The 18568-nt window shown below is 41.2% G+C and overlaps 1 protein-coding gene across 2 annotated transcripts in view; it reads right to left on the reverse strand.

The window, feature by feature from the left end:
- Positions 1 to 451: 451 nt before the first annotated feature.
- Positions 452 to 18568, reverse strand: part of FBN1 (fibrillin 1) — a 240478-nt gene continuing 222361 nt past the window's right edge. For both annotated transcript variants that reach the window (XM_010357811.2, XM_010357809.2), the window contains 8 exons: positions 18180 to 18305; positions 17804 to 17926; positions 14343 to 14459; positions 13950 to 14078; positions 13078 to 13197; positions 7390 to 7621; positions 4695 to 4869; positions 452 to 3520 (listed from right to left, as the gene is read on the reverse strand). In XM_010357811.2, coding sequence (XP_010356113.2) covers positions 3131 to 3520; positions 4695 to 4869; positions 7390 to 7621; positions 13078 to 13197; positions 13950 to 14078; positions 14343 to 14459; positions 17804 to 17926; positions 18180 to 18305 — 1412 coding nt within the window. In that variant the 3' untranslated portion in view covers positions 452 to 3130. The remainder of the gene's footprint in view (positions 3521 to 4694; positions 4870 to 7389; positions 7622 to 13077; positions 13198 to 13949; positions 14079 to 14342; positions 14460 to 17803; positions 17927 to 18179; positions 18306 to 18568) is intronic.

The following is an 18568-nucleotide window of genomic DNA, read 5'->3' on the forward strand; positions in this document are numbered from 1 at the left end:
ACACATGGAAATTTGCAAAATCAAATGTACGGCCTTCTTCTATCTCTCTAACCCTAAAACTTAGAATAACATAGACAATCTTTTCCTAACTCATATGTAATGTCAGGCTCATATTGGGTTTCAAAAAAAGCATAATGAAGTAAATTGGTTTTTTTCTTCTTTTTTACAAAGTGTTATTTTAAATTGGCAAGGGGTAAATATCTGTCTTCAGCTATAAATGTGAAACTAATATTTCTGCCAGTAATGATCTTCTAACTTTAAAAGCAAACTTTAAAAGCAATGTCCTTACATCATTTAATAATTACATTTCTAATAATTACATTTCTAATACAGTTCTCTAAGAACTACAGTTAAAACCAGAATAAAGTATATTCTGTGGACCAAGTTGACGGTAATTTTAAAATCCCTAACAGTTTATGGGTATATCACTTCTAAGGATACTAATACAGCATCAACCCAATTGTCCTTTATTTTGGCTCATCTAATTTACAGACATGATTTCTGAAGTTTAACAGTATTTGTAATGGCAATGTCCAAAGTGATTTTGGCTGAGTAAACTGCTATTTGTTGAACAAAAATGTAGTTGTTTGTGCAAGTTTAAACATTTCACAAGGCCAGCTGAGTTCATTTCAACCCTACTTACAAAATAATTATTGGCAAATGAAATGGGCTGAGGGGGTAGAGACAAGATCTTTTCAAGCTTCTGAGAGATTTACAAAGCCAAGTTCTTCAACTATTGAAAGTGAAATTGAAAGGTCACAGACAATTGAAAGGTACAGGTTGAAATCTCAGGATTAAAGAGTTCCAACAAGAGGAATATTTACAATGGAACAATGAGGAAAATGTTTTGTTACAGTCAGAAACATGGAAAATATGCTGTTCAAAATTGTTGGCTCTGGAATAAATAAAATCCAGACTTGGACTATTAAAAATATCAAAGTGATCCACTGTGTGCCAACTCCATTTTCTCCCGTTGTTTGTTATAAAGAAAATCCATTATTGAATATAATGCAGTTCTGGTTAAATCATCAAAGACATTTTCCATATGCAAACTGTTGTTTACCATATGCTATATATTCTTCACTAACAATTTTAATACACCTCTATCACATGGTTCCATAGGTGCAGAGTTAGACGGAAATTTTGAATTATATTTTAACCTCTTACCCAAGGTACAACCCCCCTTTGTAATAGCCATTCAGTTCATTCTGTTCAGCACCTATTATAAACAAAATTAGAGATACAAAAATACCTTCAAGATGTTCATGGCCTATTAGGTGGAAGAAAGCATCTTTGTCCAATGGTTGCCATTAAGCCTAGACTGAAACTCTTCTATCTTGTGACAGGGAGCTCACCACAGTGCAAGGAAACCCATTCTTTCAGTGAGTAGCTCTATAATTGGGACCGTGTGTATTAAACTGGGACTGACATCAGCTGACCCTGGTTTTGCCTTCCAGAATAGTATGAGCCAAATCTACTCCATTTTTTTCAGCTGAGCTCTTCAAAGATTTTGAGAGCATTTTCCTGTGTCCTACCTAGTTTCTCCACCCCCCACCTTCATGCAGCAATCTTATTTCCCCTTATTTTCACTATCATGAAATGCTTTCCTGCCCTTAGGGATTTAAAAAATTATTTCATATCAATGGAATGAGCCTAACAGCTAAATACTCAATATTGCACTTAAAATAAAACAGACTTAAAATTATGACATTAAGAAACCAAAAGTTATAGTAATTGGATACAGTCTGGGATTATCCCTTTATAATTAGATGAGCATTGACTAACAAAAGATGTTTAGGGGGAAAAAAATGGAACAGAACACCTAAGTCTTGCCAAAACTGTATTTGAGAGGGGGGCATGATAAATCTATTATAATGAAATTCACGTGCTGTAAGACAATGACTGAACTTGATATTTAAAACTATTTAAATCTGAAAGTTTAAAAGTCACAAGATTAGTTAGGTCATGTTTCAGAAATGACTCTACAATTTAAATTTCTCACAAGCAAGTCAGGTTAATGACACCAGACTCTGCTATCTTCAATGGATAAAACAAGGGATCGACTTATATGTTAAATTTTCTTCTAGTGGTTACAGATTTGGTACCTTTATAAGCCATAACTAACAGACCCAGGATAATTTAAATCCAGGAGACTTTATTTAGCATCCAGAATGGCCCCTCCAACCCCAAATCCATGCAAGAACACAAAGCCAAGGGGTAAACTAAAAAAAAGAAGAGATTGTTTTATTGTGACATTTATGACATTGACCCCTTGTTGACAGGAATGACCGAGGGTAATCTTGGCATATTGCACATGCTGTGATGAAGGATGCACTGGTGATCCTCTGGCCACTGAGGCTGTTTCCTGGTCCTCCCAGACCTCTATGCACGCGTGGGCCAGTCACAGAAATTTCATTACCATTTGGTGTATACATTTAGCAAGTCTTTGGTCTTAATAAGCACCATTACAAACCCTCACATTAAGGGCATTATTATTCTAGTTTATAAATGTTTCAATGATAAAAAATAGCACGATTACAGTATACACACACTTAATTTACATGTAATGTATTATACTCATAACTGAGATAAGCTACTGAACTAACTTTGGTTGATTGAAATTAATGAAGTATTGGAACTGAATACTTGTAATTTGGTTTCTAAGTTGTGTAAATATTACAGTGCATTTATAAATCTAGTTTGAAAATTTACTAGCACCAAATAGGTATCATAAATGGCCAACCTAGTACTGGTATTTGGAGAAGCAAAGTTTACACATTTGCAAAAACATAGTCCATCAATTGAAAGCACATTCCTGTACGTTTGCTGGAAGGATGGCATGTCAGCATAAATGGCCAACCCCCAATGGAAATACATGTCCCAGTTTTCAAGAATCAACACATATGACAAGGTAGCTTAGCTACACACACGAGAAGCCTGAGAAAGTGGTTGTTTTGAACTAGGGTAGTCACCTGTACCTTGCTTTGGTAATACAAGAATAGTGCTTATTTATACAAATTTACTTGGTGAAAGATTGTACCTATGATATGATGATTCTGATTGGGGGAAAATATAGTTCTACCTATCTATATTTGTTTTTCTTTTAATTATTTGGTCTCTGGATGGTGAATTAATGAAGCAAAACCTGGATTTTCATCTTCAGATTATCACCCAGTTCACCACTGAGGTAGTCTTTGTCATATTTGTCTTCTAGTTGGTTAAGTTCTTTCTTTTTATAAAGTGGAGTACTACTGATTTGTAATGAATAGGTTCCAGCCACTGGCTTCTTCTTTGTGAAGTGGAGGTAGCTGATCCCTTCCTTTTGGTTGATTTTAAAGAAGCCATCTTCATTTCCAGATTCGATCAAGTATCTGTTGTGATTCGTCAGAGTTGTAAGAGCTGGAAGGAGTTCTAGGATTCGAACCTTGTTACTGACGTGGGAAATATTGAAAGCGAAGATGGCCATCTTCTCAACATCCCAACTTGCAAGACTCACATTGGCTTTTGTTTCAGATTGATCCTGGAAAGACACATGGCAATGAGTTAAATGCAATGTACATATGCCACTTAGCTGTCATGTTAAAGAAAAAAATGACTCAAATTTCACACTAATACAATTTTCTGCCTTATGCTGCATATACAATATTGAAAGCATTTTGTTTAGACCACGAATGTACTAAATTGGCACATATTTGTAATATTTGAAAATATTAACTGATGTCAGGGAGAAAAGTTGGAATCATTTGTATCTGGAGGTCTCAAAGTGTAGTCCCTGAACAAGTTGCATCAGCATCACCTGGGAATCTGTCAGAAATGCAAATTCTCGGCATCACCCCAGAACTACTGAATCAGAAACCCTGGGGATGTCTCCCAGCCATCAATTTTAACAAGACCTAGTAGGTGATTCAGATGCACGCTCAAGTTTGAGAACCACTGTTTTAATAGATTATTTTCTTTCCAAAGACTTATCTCATTTCTTAAATGACAGCAGATGGGCTGCAGCACCAATACGAAGAACCAGACTATTTCAATTTGATTCACTGACGCAAAACCATCTCCTCCTAAGGACACACCTATGAGCCTACTTCCTGACTGTGATGATCTGCTAATATTCAATGCTTTTCACCTGGCTTCTTGCTTGCCTCTCTGGGACCACATGTGCTGGATTCTATGGGCCCAGAGCCAGAGGTCTGGGTGAATATCTGTGCACTTCTGAGTTGACTGAAAGGCTGCAGCAGCCGTAGGCAAAGGAAACCAGGCTGCTTCAGCTCCACGTTATTTTTGTCTACGATCCAAGTTCCCTCACACTCCACATGGCTCTTTTCAGTACAGGAGCCTCTAGCTTTCAGAACTTGGCATCCCTATGTAGGGAGCACTATGTCACTTCGCTATTCTGCCCACTTGCTGTCCTGGATCTCAGACCTTATCCTTTCAGCAGACTTTGGGTGGGTATTTGACTTTTTTTTGGCGAGACAGAGGAAATGAGCAAGTATGTGAAAACCTTCAAATGGGCACTCCCGAAAAGCAGCAAGAAACTCCAGAAAGCCCCACGGCCTCTTGTAAAATACAGCCTAGAGCTCAGGGAATGTCTGGTTTCTCCCTGGGGAGCTTTTTCACACTTTGGAGGAAACCACAGGAATCTGGAAGGACTTTCCACTATAGGAGACATCAGGAGAAACTACCTTCTGACTCACCTCGATATTGGAGGCATCAGTTTCGTTTGTGCTTCTCCGTTTCCTGCCCCGTTTGGGGTAGCCATTGATCTTACACTCGTAACAAGCCTCTGGCGAGAGCGAATTGTCATCCATTTCACCACTGACAGGTGGCTCTGGGTTTCCTCGGCCCATGCCCATTCCAGAAACACAGTGCCTGCAGCAGAAGGGGAGCATAGATGTTTTTAATTAGAATGGGAAGACAAGGTAGGTGGTGCAAGAGTTCTGGTGAAGCCTGCTCCCTGCACTTGTGAGATACAGCCCTTGCTTGTCCGCTGGAGGATCAGCTAGTTCGGAGAACTACATTGAGGTCCTCTGTTTGGCCTCTAATTCCCAGTTCCCTGAATGTATTGATTTCTTTCTACTGCCTTTCGAGACCCTGTCTTGCATATTTATTTATCTCTTCATTTCCAAACCTAACATGGAAAGCATTTTTCAGTACTTATACTGGGGAGGAGACACGGAGTGGAAACAAGAGAATAGTCGATAAGGGAGGCCATGTAACTTGGGAGGCTAAATAACAATGGCTTCTTTTTATGAAACAGGCTCCATGGGAGTGAGTGAGGTGTGAGACATCACTGTTGGGTTTCTTGCATTCCTCCACTTCCATCATTATTCTTCCTCACTCAAGCTTTGGAGCAATTGCTCCTATTCCTTGACGTGTCACTTTTGCTGATGCTACTGAGGATAAGAAGAAAGCCCAGGTGATAATGAAGGTTAATTTAATAATAAACTATGATGATATGCAGTATATAAAATGCATGCATCAGAGCTTGCCCAACTGTGGGAAACTGTTTCAAGTCATTCAAAACCACTAGGGCCACTGGCTGTGACTCATGTGAAGATGGATAAACAAATCCATGCCCAAGAGAGAACTCGTTCAGCTGTTTTTCTTTGCCTTTCAGTTATCAAAGCCAAGTTATGGAGGGAGGCTCGAATGTTTCACAAGTACCTTGTTTTGTTATTCTGCTTACTATTTCAGAGGCCACTTGGAATGTGTATTTATCAAGCTCCTCTTTCCAAATGTGTTGAAACATTCTAATGGTCCTTAAAAGAATCTTTATTTGGGGGCAGAGTCCACTCTAGTGATTCAGAGGGGCCAAAACTGTTTTAAATGGGTAGATTTCTAACAATGGGTCATAATGTAGACCAAAGATTATTTATCTGTTTTTCTGTAGTAGCTGATTTGCTCTTTAGAACTAATTTTCCTATATACCCTCAGGATTCAAAATATGTTGCCAATAAACAGAATATCTGTTGTATTTCAAAGCAATTTATAGGTTCCTACTGTTTCCCCTAAACTTGCCAGAGTCCAATACACTTCCTTTCCTCTCTATCTTGCAACATGAAATATGTAGAAACAATACAATGGATGAACTGATAAATGCTCAGCCTGTGGGTGTGTGCGCATGCGTATACATTCACACAATGATTACATTATTCGGAGGTAAACTGCAAATTTGCAGGCTTTGGTTCCTTTCTCAGAACTCCTTTCCAGTATTTTCATATCCCGGGAGCACCACTTATAAGAAGTGTGACTACAAAATCCCACTGGCCAAAAGCCAGTTTAGAGTGTCACAATTTTTGCTGGGAAAAAATGGTTCTGGCATTAAACTATAAAGAATGAGTCTACTGAGAGCCAGACACAAACATCTGGGAATTTGTGTCCGATTGCTGGCATTCCGTGTGCTTCCCACGAAACATTCTTCTACCTACCCAGATCCAAAATGAATCACTTGATGTTTGTATGTCAAGAAATCAAAGACTGCTACATTAATAATTTGGTGTAAGTGTGGATGTGTGTGGGTGTGTGTGTGTACATGCATGTGGGGGAGTACATAATGTGTACATATATTTAATGTCTACGTGTTCCTAATTAAAAAATTAAAATGTGCACTTCCTCCCAGGATAGCTAAAACTAGGCGGACACCCGAGTCCAGATTAATTCAGCAGGAAAAAAGATTCAAACTTTGAAAACTTAACACTAAACTTTTAAATCAGTGAGTAAACTAAAAATAGGCCTTCCCTGCCCCAACTCTTACACAGACATACCTATAATTTAGTGAAGTGTTTTTTTTTTGTTTGTTCGTTTGTTTTTTGTTTTTGTTTTTGTTTTTACCAGGAAAATACAGTAAGTGTTTCAATTCTCATGCCCAATGCACCTTTGGTAATATTTAATGTACATTCAAGTCTGAAATGTAAAATATAATTTAAAACCTAAATGATCTCCAACCCAAAGGGATGTCTTTGACTTATCCTAACAGGAGCTAGATACAAAGGCATTTTAAGTCCAGATAGAATCCTCCCTGCCCCAGGAGAAGAGAGGATCAGTCGTGTCCAGGGTGAGCCCAGTTCTGTCATGAGTTGGCAGAGGTGTATTTACAGAGAGACAAATCACTTCCCAACAAGACATGAAGATCAAGAGAATGAGATAGAGAAATCATATAGCGAGATATTTACAATGTAGTTTCATTACTCTGTTTGATGTTTCCAGAAATCCAGATGCTTCCTTTCAAATAAAATAACCTAAAACTTTTGCCAAGCTAACTGGAATTAATTTTAGGATTACAAAAAGCATGGTTCTCCTCTGCTAGGACAGGTAATGTTGAGTTCAGTAGACTTAATTATATTACGAATGACAGAATCTCCAACCACGACCAGGAAGAGCAGTGCTTACCCTTGGCCTATGCGGAAGTAACCAGGTGGACAGCCACACAGGTAACCGCCCTCGGTGTTGGAACAGCCATAGCTGCAGGGGGCCTGCGAAGAGCCACATTCATTGATGTCTTGGCATCCTCCACTGAACTGTTCATACTGGAAGCCGGCGGGACACATGCACTTGTAGCTCCCCAGGGTGTTGTGACAGGAGGCTCCTCCGCAGATGTGAGCGCTGAGGCATTCGTTTTCATCTGCGGGGCAAAGAAGAAGCGGCATGTGTGGCAGCAGCCAGAGATTTCTATTGAGAACATTGGATCTGGCCACTCGCTGCCGGCCAGCTGGCCCTCAGCTAGGCTCTCAGGAAGGGAAGACAGGCAGAGGTGGCTGGGTGGGGAGAGCAACAGCAGAGGAAGATGCGGGCATGGATGTGGCTTTTTGCTATGTTGTGAGTAAACATGGAAGATGAAGTCAAATGCACCAGGCAGAGGGCATTAGAGGATGGCATTCTGAGGACTAGCAGACTCCAGTTCTCATCAGAAGTCAACACTGGTATCTTCTCCATGTAAACATCCAGTCACGAACCAACATGGTGCTGGTCCGTAGCTAGGATTTAGGGTTCAAGGTGGGAGGGAATGAATCTTGCAGTTCTCTGTGCCCTGGCTTCACAAGTGCCCAGCAAGGAGACAAATATCTCAAAAGCAGAGACCAACCATTTTCCCACAGGATGCTTTCCCTGTCCGCCTATTTCAGGATGTGCCGATCTGGCAAGGGCTGATATCCTGCCCCAAGTGTCTGCCCCATTTGGACTTCCTTTTCAAAAATCTGCAAAAGCCCCCAGGTACTTGTTCTGGGAGATGAATAATGCCTTCTGGTATGTCTGCTCCCATCACTGAATCGGCCCCCTCCTTATTCAAACCAGCCTCCTGCCCAGAGTGTCTGAGCCCTGTCTAAAACTAAGTGTGGCTGGAAGAGAATCGGTGCAGACTCCACGAGCAGTAATTGGGGAAAACCCACAAGAGAGACAGAAGCTGCAGGACTGGCTACCCACAGGGACCTGCCAAGTCTGATGCTAGGAAGCAGGAAAAAGAAATCTGACTTAAAAAAATCAACTAGAAGGGAGAAAACCATGAGTTTCTCATTATTTCTGATTTATAATTTTTGGAAGTCTCTAATATATTTTTGTAGACCTGCCTTTGCAGGGCAGGTTGGAAACTTGCTGGTAAGACGTTTCTTAACTGCCATAGCCCGTTTTCAGGCGTACGTTTATTTGAATGTAGATAGACTGGCCTTCTCTTAGTGAATACCCAATTCCTATGGAAGCGAGGAAGGGGAAGCAAATGAATGTTTATTAGATACCTGTTTTATGATAGATAGGATACAGGCATTGCCCATTCATTTCCTTAGCTTTCCTAACAATCCTGAGAAAGCGGTATATTCTCTGTTTTACAGCTGAAGAAAGTGAGGCTCAGAAAGCTCTTCCAAGATGTCACAGCCAGCAGCAGCGGGGCAGAAATTCACAGCCAGGTCTGTTGGACTGCAAAGGCCATCCGTGTGCTTTCCTTTATACTACAGTGCCTCTCAAGAGATGCTCCACATTTAAGCTGGTGCTTCCTTTCTCCTGTAATACGTTTACCTTCTTTGCTAAGGCAGATTCATTTATAAAGAAAAACACTGTTTCTCAAAAAATCTATTTTTTCTTTTTTTTTTTAAATTAGAAAACAGGTGGATAAAAGTGGTGGGGAAGGATGCTCACTTGTATATATTTAGTATATATTCATATTTCCTTCCTGCCTGCCTTCCTTCTTTCCCTCCTTCCATGCCTACTTCCCTCCTACCTTCTTTCCTTCTCTCCTTCCCTCCCTCCCTCCCTCCCTCCTTTCCTTCCTTCCTTCCTTCCTTCCTTCCTTCCTTCCTTCCTTCCTTCCTTCCTTCCTTCTCTTTCCCTCCTTCTTTCTCTCTTTCCCTCCTTCCCTTCAGCTACAGGTCTTTGACTTTAACTTTGCCTGTCTGAAGATGTTTTATATCCAAAGACCTTCAAGTCTCCACCTAACATCACTTGGGCACCAGGCCTCTTAAAGTAGAAATAACAATTTTCTCTTTCTCATTCTTCCCTTTCTCTTTCTGTGTTCAACACATTGTCTGTGTTATTTCTCCTTATTTTAAATTGAGGATGAAGTGTGCAATAGAGAGCAACAGAAACCACTGGCACCAAGCTCCATGTCAAACAAAGAATGAAGATCCAAGCATATTTACTTCAGTGGAGAGAACACCCCTGGGCTGATGTCTTCTTGCTCCTCCATGTCCATCCTCCACCCTCTCCACTTGCTCGTGGCTCCACGTGGCTGATCTGTGGAGCAGGAGCAAGCTCTGCTCCCCTGTTCCCCACTTTTGGTTGGCCTCAGCCATCTGTTTCTTGCTGGGACCCTGACTAATAAAACCTGCAGGGCGTGGGTATATGAGGGGGAAGACTTGTCATTCTTAGAGTTATTCTGTGTCTTTTCCTCCAAAGAGCAGAAGTAGGACCAATGGTGAGAAATTAGAGGCAGGAGAAATGATTTTTTTTTTTTTTTGAGACGGAGTCTCACTCTGTCGCCGGGGCTGGAGTGCAGTGGCCGGATCTCAGCTCACTGCAAGCTCCGCCTCCCGGGTTCACGCCATTCTCCTGCCTCAGCCTCCCGCGTAGCTGGGACTACAGGCGCCCGCCATCTCGCCCGGCTAGTTTTTTGTATTTTTAGTAGAGATGGGGTTTCACCATGTTAGCCAGGATGGTCTCGATCTCCTGACCTCGTGATCCGCCGTCTCGGCCTCCCAAAGTGCTGGGATTACAGGCTTGAGCCACCGCGCCCGGCCAATGATTTTTTTTATACCAAAAAAAAAAAACATTTCTAAGTATTAAAAGCTGTCTACACATAGATTGGGCTATCTTGGGAGACAGTGAGCGCCCTTTAAGGCGGTATTTCAGCCAAACTGGGATAAGCAAGGAAGTTAGAGAAGGATTTACATATTAGGAAAGAGGGAAGGCTAGATCTAAGGTTCTTTTTAACTTTGAGCATCTATCTGTGTTACTACAACGATCAAGAGTTCTCCCCCTCCCCTTCACATTCTTTTACATTTTATTTTACATTTTCTTCCCTCCCTGAGAATTTAATAAAGTTTAAATTAAACTTGCTTATCTAGGTTGGAGAGGTAGGATGGAGTAGAGCGCAGATTAAAATAAGAAATTGGCAAATATTCAGTGTTTACATTTTAAAAAACAGCATGTTTGTGCACTTGCCCTTTGTATCAATATACAAACACCACGATTTGGTTAACATGTCTTGCACTCTTCCTGACCTTTTTCATCCTCTGCACTCTGCAGCAAATGACTCCACAAGGAATTTTTTTTACACTCCAAAATATTTGTTTTATTCTTCCAGTTGGTACTTAGATTGGCGAGGGTTTTGTTTGTTTTATAAAAAGAGACAATTTGAGTTTTATCAAAATAGCATTAAAGTCTGAAAACCACTCCTTAAGAGTGGATTGAAACCCACTGCTCTGTCCTCTAAAATCAAAGATTTCAGCATCCAGATTGCACTGTTCATGTTAGCTGTGGCCTTAAGGGAGTACCGATAGGAAAATTCACAAATGCAGGATGGGCTTTCTTTTACTCACTTTCTTTAGAGGAAAATGGGTTAACTCTGTCTATCTGCAAGCTAAATTTTTGAAATTTACTTCTAGAAAGCAATGAAATCGGTGGCCTCCTTACCCCAAAGAGTGAACTTCCAGCCACCTGGGAGTGAAGATCCAGGAAGGGCTGGTCTAAGAGATCTGCTCTGTTTCTTGTCGTTCTGGGGAAGCTATTTTAGCCCAAGGCAATGCTCATTCTAGATAACTCTAATTCTCAAGATTTATGAGGGCAATTTGGCAGTTGGAGGCATTAAGAACCCCAAACTTCTTCTGACTTCTAAATCAACTTATTTTTTTAGAGTGTCCAGCCAGGAGATGATCTTCACAAGACTAGAGCAGAATCTCCAAGACACTAGTGCATGGCCTGGTCGCCTCTACTATCCTCAGACTGATGGTAGGAGGAGGAGGAGAAGGTACAGGAGCGACATACCTTTCCTCTCTTATGTTTTTTCACTTAGCTCCAGCTCCAGCATTATTAAAAGGACCTAAATAGGCTGGGCGCGGTGGCTCACGCCTGTAATCCCAGCACTTTGGGAGGCTGAGGTGGGTGGATCATGAGGTCAGGAGATCGAGACCATCCTGGCTAACACAGTGAAACCCTGTCTCTACTAAAAATACAAAAAATTAGCTGGGCGTGGTGGCGAGTGCAGTCCCAGCTGCTCAGGAGGCTGAGGCAGGAGAATGGCGTGAACCCGGGAGGCGGAGCTTGCAGTTAGCCAAGATTGCACCACTGCACTACAGCCTGGGCGATAGAGCGAGACTCTGTCTCAAAAAAAAAAAAAAAAAAAAAAAAGGCTCATAAACGGGGTACTGGATCAACGAAGTTCACTCTGGAAGTTCTGTGAACAATGTCAGAAACTGGTGATTAACATCAAAGACCTCCCTGAGCTGCTAATGAACAAAGACATTTTGATTAAAACCAGATAGCTAGCCAGAGACTTGCGCAGTCTAAACTCCTATAGCACAGGGGTCACTTTAGTCAACCCGATGTGCCACTGCAAAGCTGTCCTGTGTAGAATCAAACTAGATGACTGAGATGATTTTGATAAATGAAAACACACCAAATATGTCTTCATCTGCATGAAAGTGAACCATTGCAATGCAGAGCCTGCACCCAGGAAGCATTAATTCTTTGAGTTTTTGCTAAGGAGGGCTCTACCGAATAGTGTAGTGGCAACCAGAACAGTTTACCAAAGCACCAAGCTTGCAGTGGCACTCCACAGACACTTACTGAATGAACAAAAACAAGTGAATGTGATACTTGAAAGGCAGCTCTAATCAGAAAGTTAAGAGTTATGGATTCTAGTTCCAAGCATGTCACTAAATAACTGGGCAAGGACATACTACCTTCCCTTTCTGGACTTCTAGGTCCTTATCTGTAAAACAACGTGCCTGAGCTAAACGGCTTCTGGTATCCCTCCAAACTCACAATGTTTTGATTCTGTGATGTGCATTAAGAGTTATTTTCCCATGACATTGTAGAATCAAAGATGACATCATTTCAATTTAATGAGAGAGTCTGTAGATCTCCCTTAATTATCAAAAGAACTTAGCAATCTTGAAAAAAAAAAAAGAAAAAAGAAAAACCCTTGCTGTGTCTCCTGCTTGCCCTCTATCCCAAAATGTGTAGAGCTGAACAGAACTACTTTGGCATCTTCAGGCCAAAAGTCACTCAAAATAGCCTCTGGCTGGCTGATATTTTTCAGTCATAAGTAAGATTTTTTGACCCCTGATGTTAACATAACTCAAGTGTGGGCTGATGACTAGTGGTGCAGTAGGAGGGTGGAGGATACTGGGCTTCAAGAAATTCTGGGGGCATTTCATTTCAGACGCTCTCAAAGTATCCTTGATTACGATTTTTTTTTCTTAGTTTGCTGTTTTGCAAAGACTGTTACTTCCCTTGGGTTTCAACCAGGTTAGGGCAATTTTAAATGAGTATCTGTTGCTTCAATAACACATTTACAGCTTCAGAAAGAAAGCAGTGTTTTGCTTCATAGGAGCTGATAGCCATGCATCTTGAGAGTGAGGAAAAGTTACTTGCCAACACACTGGTTCCACTGGTAGTGCTGGAGGTAGCCCTGGGGGCAGCTGCACCTATAGCCCCCGATGATGTTCTGGCAGCCGTGCTGGCAGCGGTGGTTACCCTCGCACTCGTCCACGTCTGAAAAAGAAGCAGAGCCACCATGACGCCAACTCAACATCTCTCTCTGAAGCCACAGATTCTAATAAGAAATCTGGCCCCTACACATCCTACACATTATTCTACCACCAAAAAATTCAAGAATATCTCTTCTGGAACTGCTGCTAAGTCCAAGGAGAAAAACATTCAGAGAGCCCTGGCAAAGTCTACAAATAAAAATGATCAGGAAATTAGTGCAAAGTCCAAGGCACTCTCCGGGACAGCTCTGTAAGTTATAAGTTAGTTGTGTTTGCTGTTTTTTTTTTTTTTTTTTTGGTGCCACAATTAGAAACCAAAATGTGTCAAAGCCACAATCAACTCCTAAAAATATCATTTAAACTTTTGATTAAACGTCATCAGAAGAGCTATTCCTCATATGTTTAGTCCACATGGGAGAAATCCCTTTATGGCTCTGGACCAAGTGACCAGAAAATTAATGAATCAAAGTCAAGAGTCTGCCTATTTTTCTTGACTGAGTTATTCCCCATTAGGTTAAATTAAAAACGGAGCAGAAAAGGTCTTGAAATACTTAGGAAAGGCATGTGTGTTAGACACAAGCATGAGACAAAACATGAATCTCTAAGATACAGGACCTGTGCACACTGTTTTAGCTGGGTGCCCCCCTGGGCTCAGATCTGCTATCTCACAGAGGCTGATGATGAAGGTGCCGATAGCCACGCTTGCCACCACCACAAGGATTTACCAGCTGGATCGCAGCTGCGGTCTCCACCCACCTTCACAGCTGGAGCCGGTTTGATCAAGTGAGAATCCCCGCTGGCATTCACAGGTGAAGCTTCCAGGAGTGTTCTGGCAAATGCCCTTAGACCCGCACAGATTGATGTCAGAGGTGCATTCATTGTTATCTATGAGAAGCAGTGGGGGCAAAGACGGGTTAAAATTCCCCAAAGCTCTCTTTGTGTCGTTTAAAAGAAAGTTAGAAGGATGACTCAGAAAAGACCAAATAAAGCCAACAACTCTTCACATACATGTACAGGTGTGCTCACACATACACACACTCATATATTTCTTTGAGCTTTTGTTTTCTTATCCTAACAGCAGAGGAAATAGAAAATAATCCCTTAAAAGAATCGCTACATTCCATGTAGGATTTTTCCTCTCCTACTCACCAATGCAGGCTGTATGGTGTTGGGTAAATCCGGGAGGACATTTGCATGTGAAGCCACCAATGGTGTTAACACACAGGAACTGGCAGTTGTGTTGCTTGGTTGCACACTCATCAAGATCTATCACAAAATGCAAGATAGGCATTTGAGTCAAGTCAACAAAACAGGATCAGGGAAGCTGCCCCATGAAGCAGCTCCGAGTTTGATCTGGAAGGTCTCAACTGACCCTGACTAGAAAGAAGCCTCCAAGTTTGATTTGGAAGTCTCAAATGACCGTGACTAGAAAGAAGCCACAGCAAAAGGCAAGGAGAGACACAGGGGGTAAAGATCTGAAAGATAAAACAAGGTATCAATTTAGACCCTCCTCCCCTCAAAAAAATTAGAGAGATCTTTGGGGGATCCAAGAAAACATAATTCTAATAGGAGAAATGCAGGAATTCCTCGACAAAGGAATTTCAAATAAATCATGACATTTTAAACAAATTTTTCAATGAAGTAAAAGATGAATGATTCTGCAAATTTTCCAGAGCATTGAAAAGATCTATTTAAGTTAAAACATAAAGAGAAATGTTGAAGCTGGAAATTAATTTGCTGGCTTAGTTCTTTTCTGTTTGTTGTTTTTAATCTACTCAAAAGAAGTTGTCAAAAACAAAATCTGATTTCTTTAATTAGGGATTCGTCTTAGGATAAAACAAAATTGAGCAATCAGGAAGGAAACAAAGCAAAGGAAAAATTCATTTTAATAGCTAAAGGCACTTTAATAAAACTGCCTCCAGGCCAAGCGTGCTGTATTCCCAGCACTTTGGGAGGCCAAGGCAGGCTGATCACTTTGAGCTTAGGAGTTTGAGACCAGCCTGGGCAACATGGCAAAACCTGTCTCTAGTAAAAACACAAAAATTAGCTGGGTGTGGTGCTGCATGTCTGTAATCCCAGCTACCTGGGAGGCAGAGGTTGCAGTGAGCTGAGATCGCACCACTGCACTCCAGCCTGGGCAACAGAGTGAAACCTCATCTCAAACACAACAACAAAAATAAAGAAAAACAAAAATCCAAAACTGACAACTGCGTCCAGTGTTTATCCAACATTGTTTCCCACATCTCCATAAAGCCCTCTGCTTTACCAGGCCTCTTTCCTCAATGCCTCAACTTCTAGTTGCATTCTTAACTCCAATGTTATTTCAGGATATCAAGAGATGAAATGTTGTGTTCTAACTTCTAGCTAAATTTTAATGATAATTTTAAAACTGCCACATATTCAGGAAAAACACATTAGTGACTTTATTTTATCACAAATTCAACCACTATGCCCCCACCATCTGCACAACTGTGTTGGAGCTGCAGATCAGTGCTAGCTTTGCCAGTGACTGCTTTCACTCCACAGGGCCAGCTCCTGGCTAGAGTAACATCTGGAGTGGACCTACACTGAGAGACCCTTCCAAGACCTGTCCTAGTTCCGGCTTCTCTTATAATGCAGCCCGTCCTGTGCTCTTTCCACTGCTGAAAGCTTGACTGATACGCACTCTCTGTTCAGCTTTCTCAGAGCCTGTGGACTGGTTTCCCCTATCTATGGCCCAAGGAGCTTGGCTAGAGCATCATGACACATTTGCTGAAGCTCACTGGCAACAGGTGAGGAAGATGACTCAGTGATTTCTCCTAACACTATTTCATGAGTACAGCACATGAAGAACAGCAGCACTCGCTGCTCTTGCCTCCAAGAACGCCCTTCCTCCTCTTCTCCCCTCTAATCTGCATCCCACCCATTGGGGATGTGCTGCTCCCATACTCCTCCCACAGCCACCCTTCTGGCCTCTTCCTTCTCAGTGTCCATGGTGCAACTATCTGCACTATTCATTTGATATTTAGTTATACATACCAAGTAAGTGGAAGAATTTGAACCTTATGAGAAAAAATAGGAAAAGGGACAAGTTGTGAGTGGACATGTAAAAATTACAGTTGCTCTTTGCACTCCTAAAGCCATAAACAGAACTTTACTGATGCATTTTCATTTTTCATCTTTTAATTGCTAGAAACTTTTGAGAATTTTCTGCCCCCAGAGGTTAGAAAAAATGCTATAAATTTGTTTTGCTTGTTACAGATAATATATACAATGAGACATATTTTCCCCTTGAATTTGGTTCTTCATTTATACGAATACATTTATGGCTCTGAGTTATAGCTTCACATTGCCTAGAACTCACAGTGACCCCAGATGTAAAATAAGTTCCACATTTGAGAAGAACAAAGCTATGAGCAACTGTTCATTTAAGATGGTTAGAATGTGTAAGTAGGTCTCTCAACTTCCTCTCCCCAAACTACAGGATTAGACAGGCTTTGTGCTGCACAGGAGGGCCTCAGGCAGTTGCCCATAACGTCATCCTCTATTACATGCCTCTTAACTCTCCCTTTCAGCAGACACAGGAAAAAGGTCAAGAGCCCAACTTCTTGCTGCTCTCCACTTCTCTCCTCTCCCCTCCTCCAATCTGGATCCTATCCATCTTCGTGGGGATGTGCTGGTCCCATCCTCCACCCTTCTAGCCTCTTCTCAGATTCAGTGGTACACACAGCTCCATCATTCATTTGATATTTAGTTATATATACCAAGTAAGTGGAAGAACTTAAGCTTTATGAGAAAAAAATAGGAAAAAAAGATTCCACTCTACCCTTTACCTTCCTTACTTCTGTACGTTTCTATAAATTTCCTTCAAAGTTTCATGGCATGACATGATATCTCTTGGTCTACCACTTGGTCTACCTTTTCTTCTCCAAATCTCTCATTTCCCAAATTATTGTTAAGTATGACTCACTAGTGCTATTCACTAAATATAACATTCTTATTGTTGAGGAAGACGTTCACAGGAGTAAATTTACACCAAAAAATTTTGCAAAGGATAACTTCTGGTTGAGAAGGGATTTCTGCCCAGAGCTTTGCTGGTTCTTAATTCTGTGTGATATTTATGTCTCAGGGAAGCTCCTAGAGGGCAGAAATGGACTTTTTCTGCAGAACAAAAATCTGGACACAGCACCTAATTCATTTGGCACCACGTCCTCTAGGATCATGGCACTGATTATTCCGAGGCAGGACCTCCCTGGAAACCTGAACTATACAGCTATAAAGAATAAATACAAAAACCAGAAAGCAGAGAGGAGGTCACCAATTAAGAATCTGCCCCACTAGAGCCACTGAGAACTGGCCCTGCTATCTCTGAGACTGTCATGGATGGCTGCCATGGATGCCCAGGGGGCATGCAGCGAGGATGGCTGCTCCCACGGGTCCTCCACAGTCTCCCTGGCTTTAGCCTCCCTCCCTCCAGCATAGGAGGTAGGTCCCATGGAGGCATTAACCCCAGGGAAGCACCTCCTGCCTGCACAGCAGGTCTTTCGGCTTGCCTGTGGAGTCCTTACAGGCAAAGGAATGCATCCATGTGTCAGGAGCTAGGTGAGAGGCAATGGTCAATTCTACTTTACCTTTGCAGCTCCTTCCATCCTCTTGCAGAATGTAGCCTTTCGGGCATGAACACTGGTAACTCCCTTCTGTGTTTTTGCAGATAAAATTGCAGGGTTTGGGAGCCTGGTTGCACTCGTTCAGATCTATGATCAAAGAAATACAGTGTGACTGTGCATCTACAAATGATGTCTACATGCTCAATTTCCACAGGGTCTAACAAATAATTTTAGTTTTGGGGAAAGAAAAAGTAAACTCTGTGTAGACTTTGATGATTGTCCTATGCTTTCCTATGAAACTGCATAGACTTTTTAGAGTTTTAGCTTTGGGTTTTTTTTTTTTTTTTTCCATAATCTAAAATTTCCACTTGAGGATAAGCCATCAGAAATAGACACTTACCTACACAGGAAGTCCCGGTTATATCTGGAGTGTACCCAGTTTTACAAATGCAATGATACGATCCTCTGTCATTGACACACTCCCCATTTCGGCAAACATCATGAATAACCTTGCATTCATCGATATCTGTAATTTAACAAATATAAATTAAGATAAGCAATGTATCATAAAATTGACAACATTAATATGCAGGGGGTCACTTCAGTGTACATACTAATAAATTGTCTTACTATATTTTGGGCCTAAGAAATTAAACCAGTAAAGATGACAGCATAAATTTAATATGTAACAGTAGCTATATCAAAAGGCAAACAATTAACTTCATTAGACTATAATTGATAAAATAATTCAGCTACAGAAAGACTTTAAAAACCATTGGTCTTCCAAAT

This window comes from Rhinopithecus roxellana, chromosome 5 (assembly GCF_007565055.1).
Source record: "Rhinopithecus roxellana isolate Shanxi Qingling chromosome 5, ASM756505v1, whole genome shotgun sequence".
NCBI classification, from domain to species: Eukaryota; Metazoa; Chordata; class Mammalia; order Primates; family Cercopithecidae; genus Rhinopithecus; species Rhinopithecus roxellana.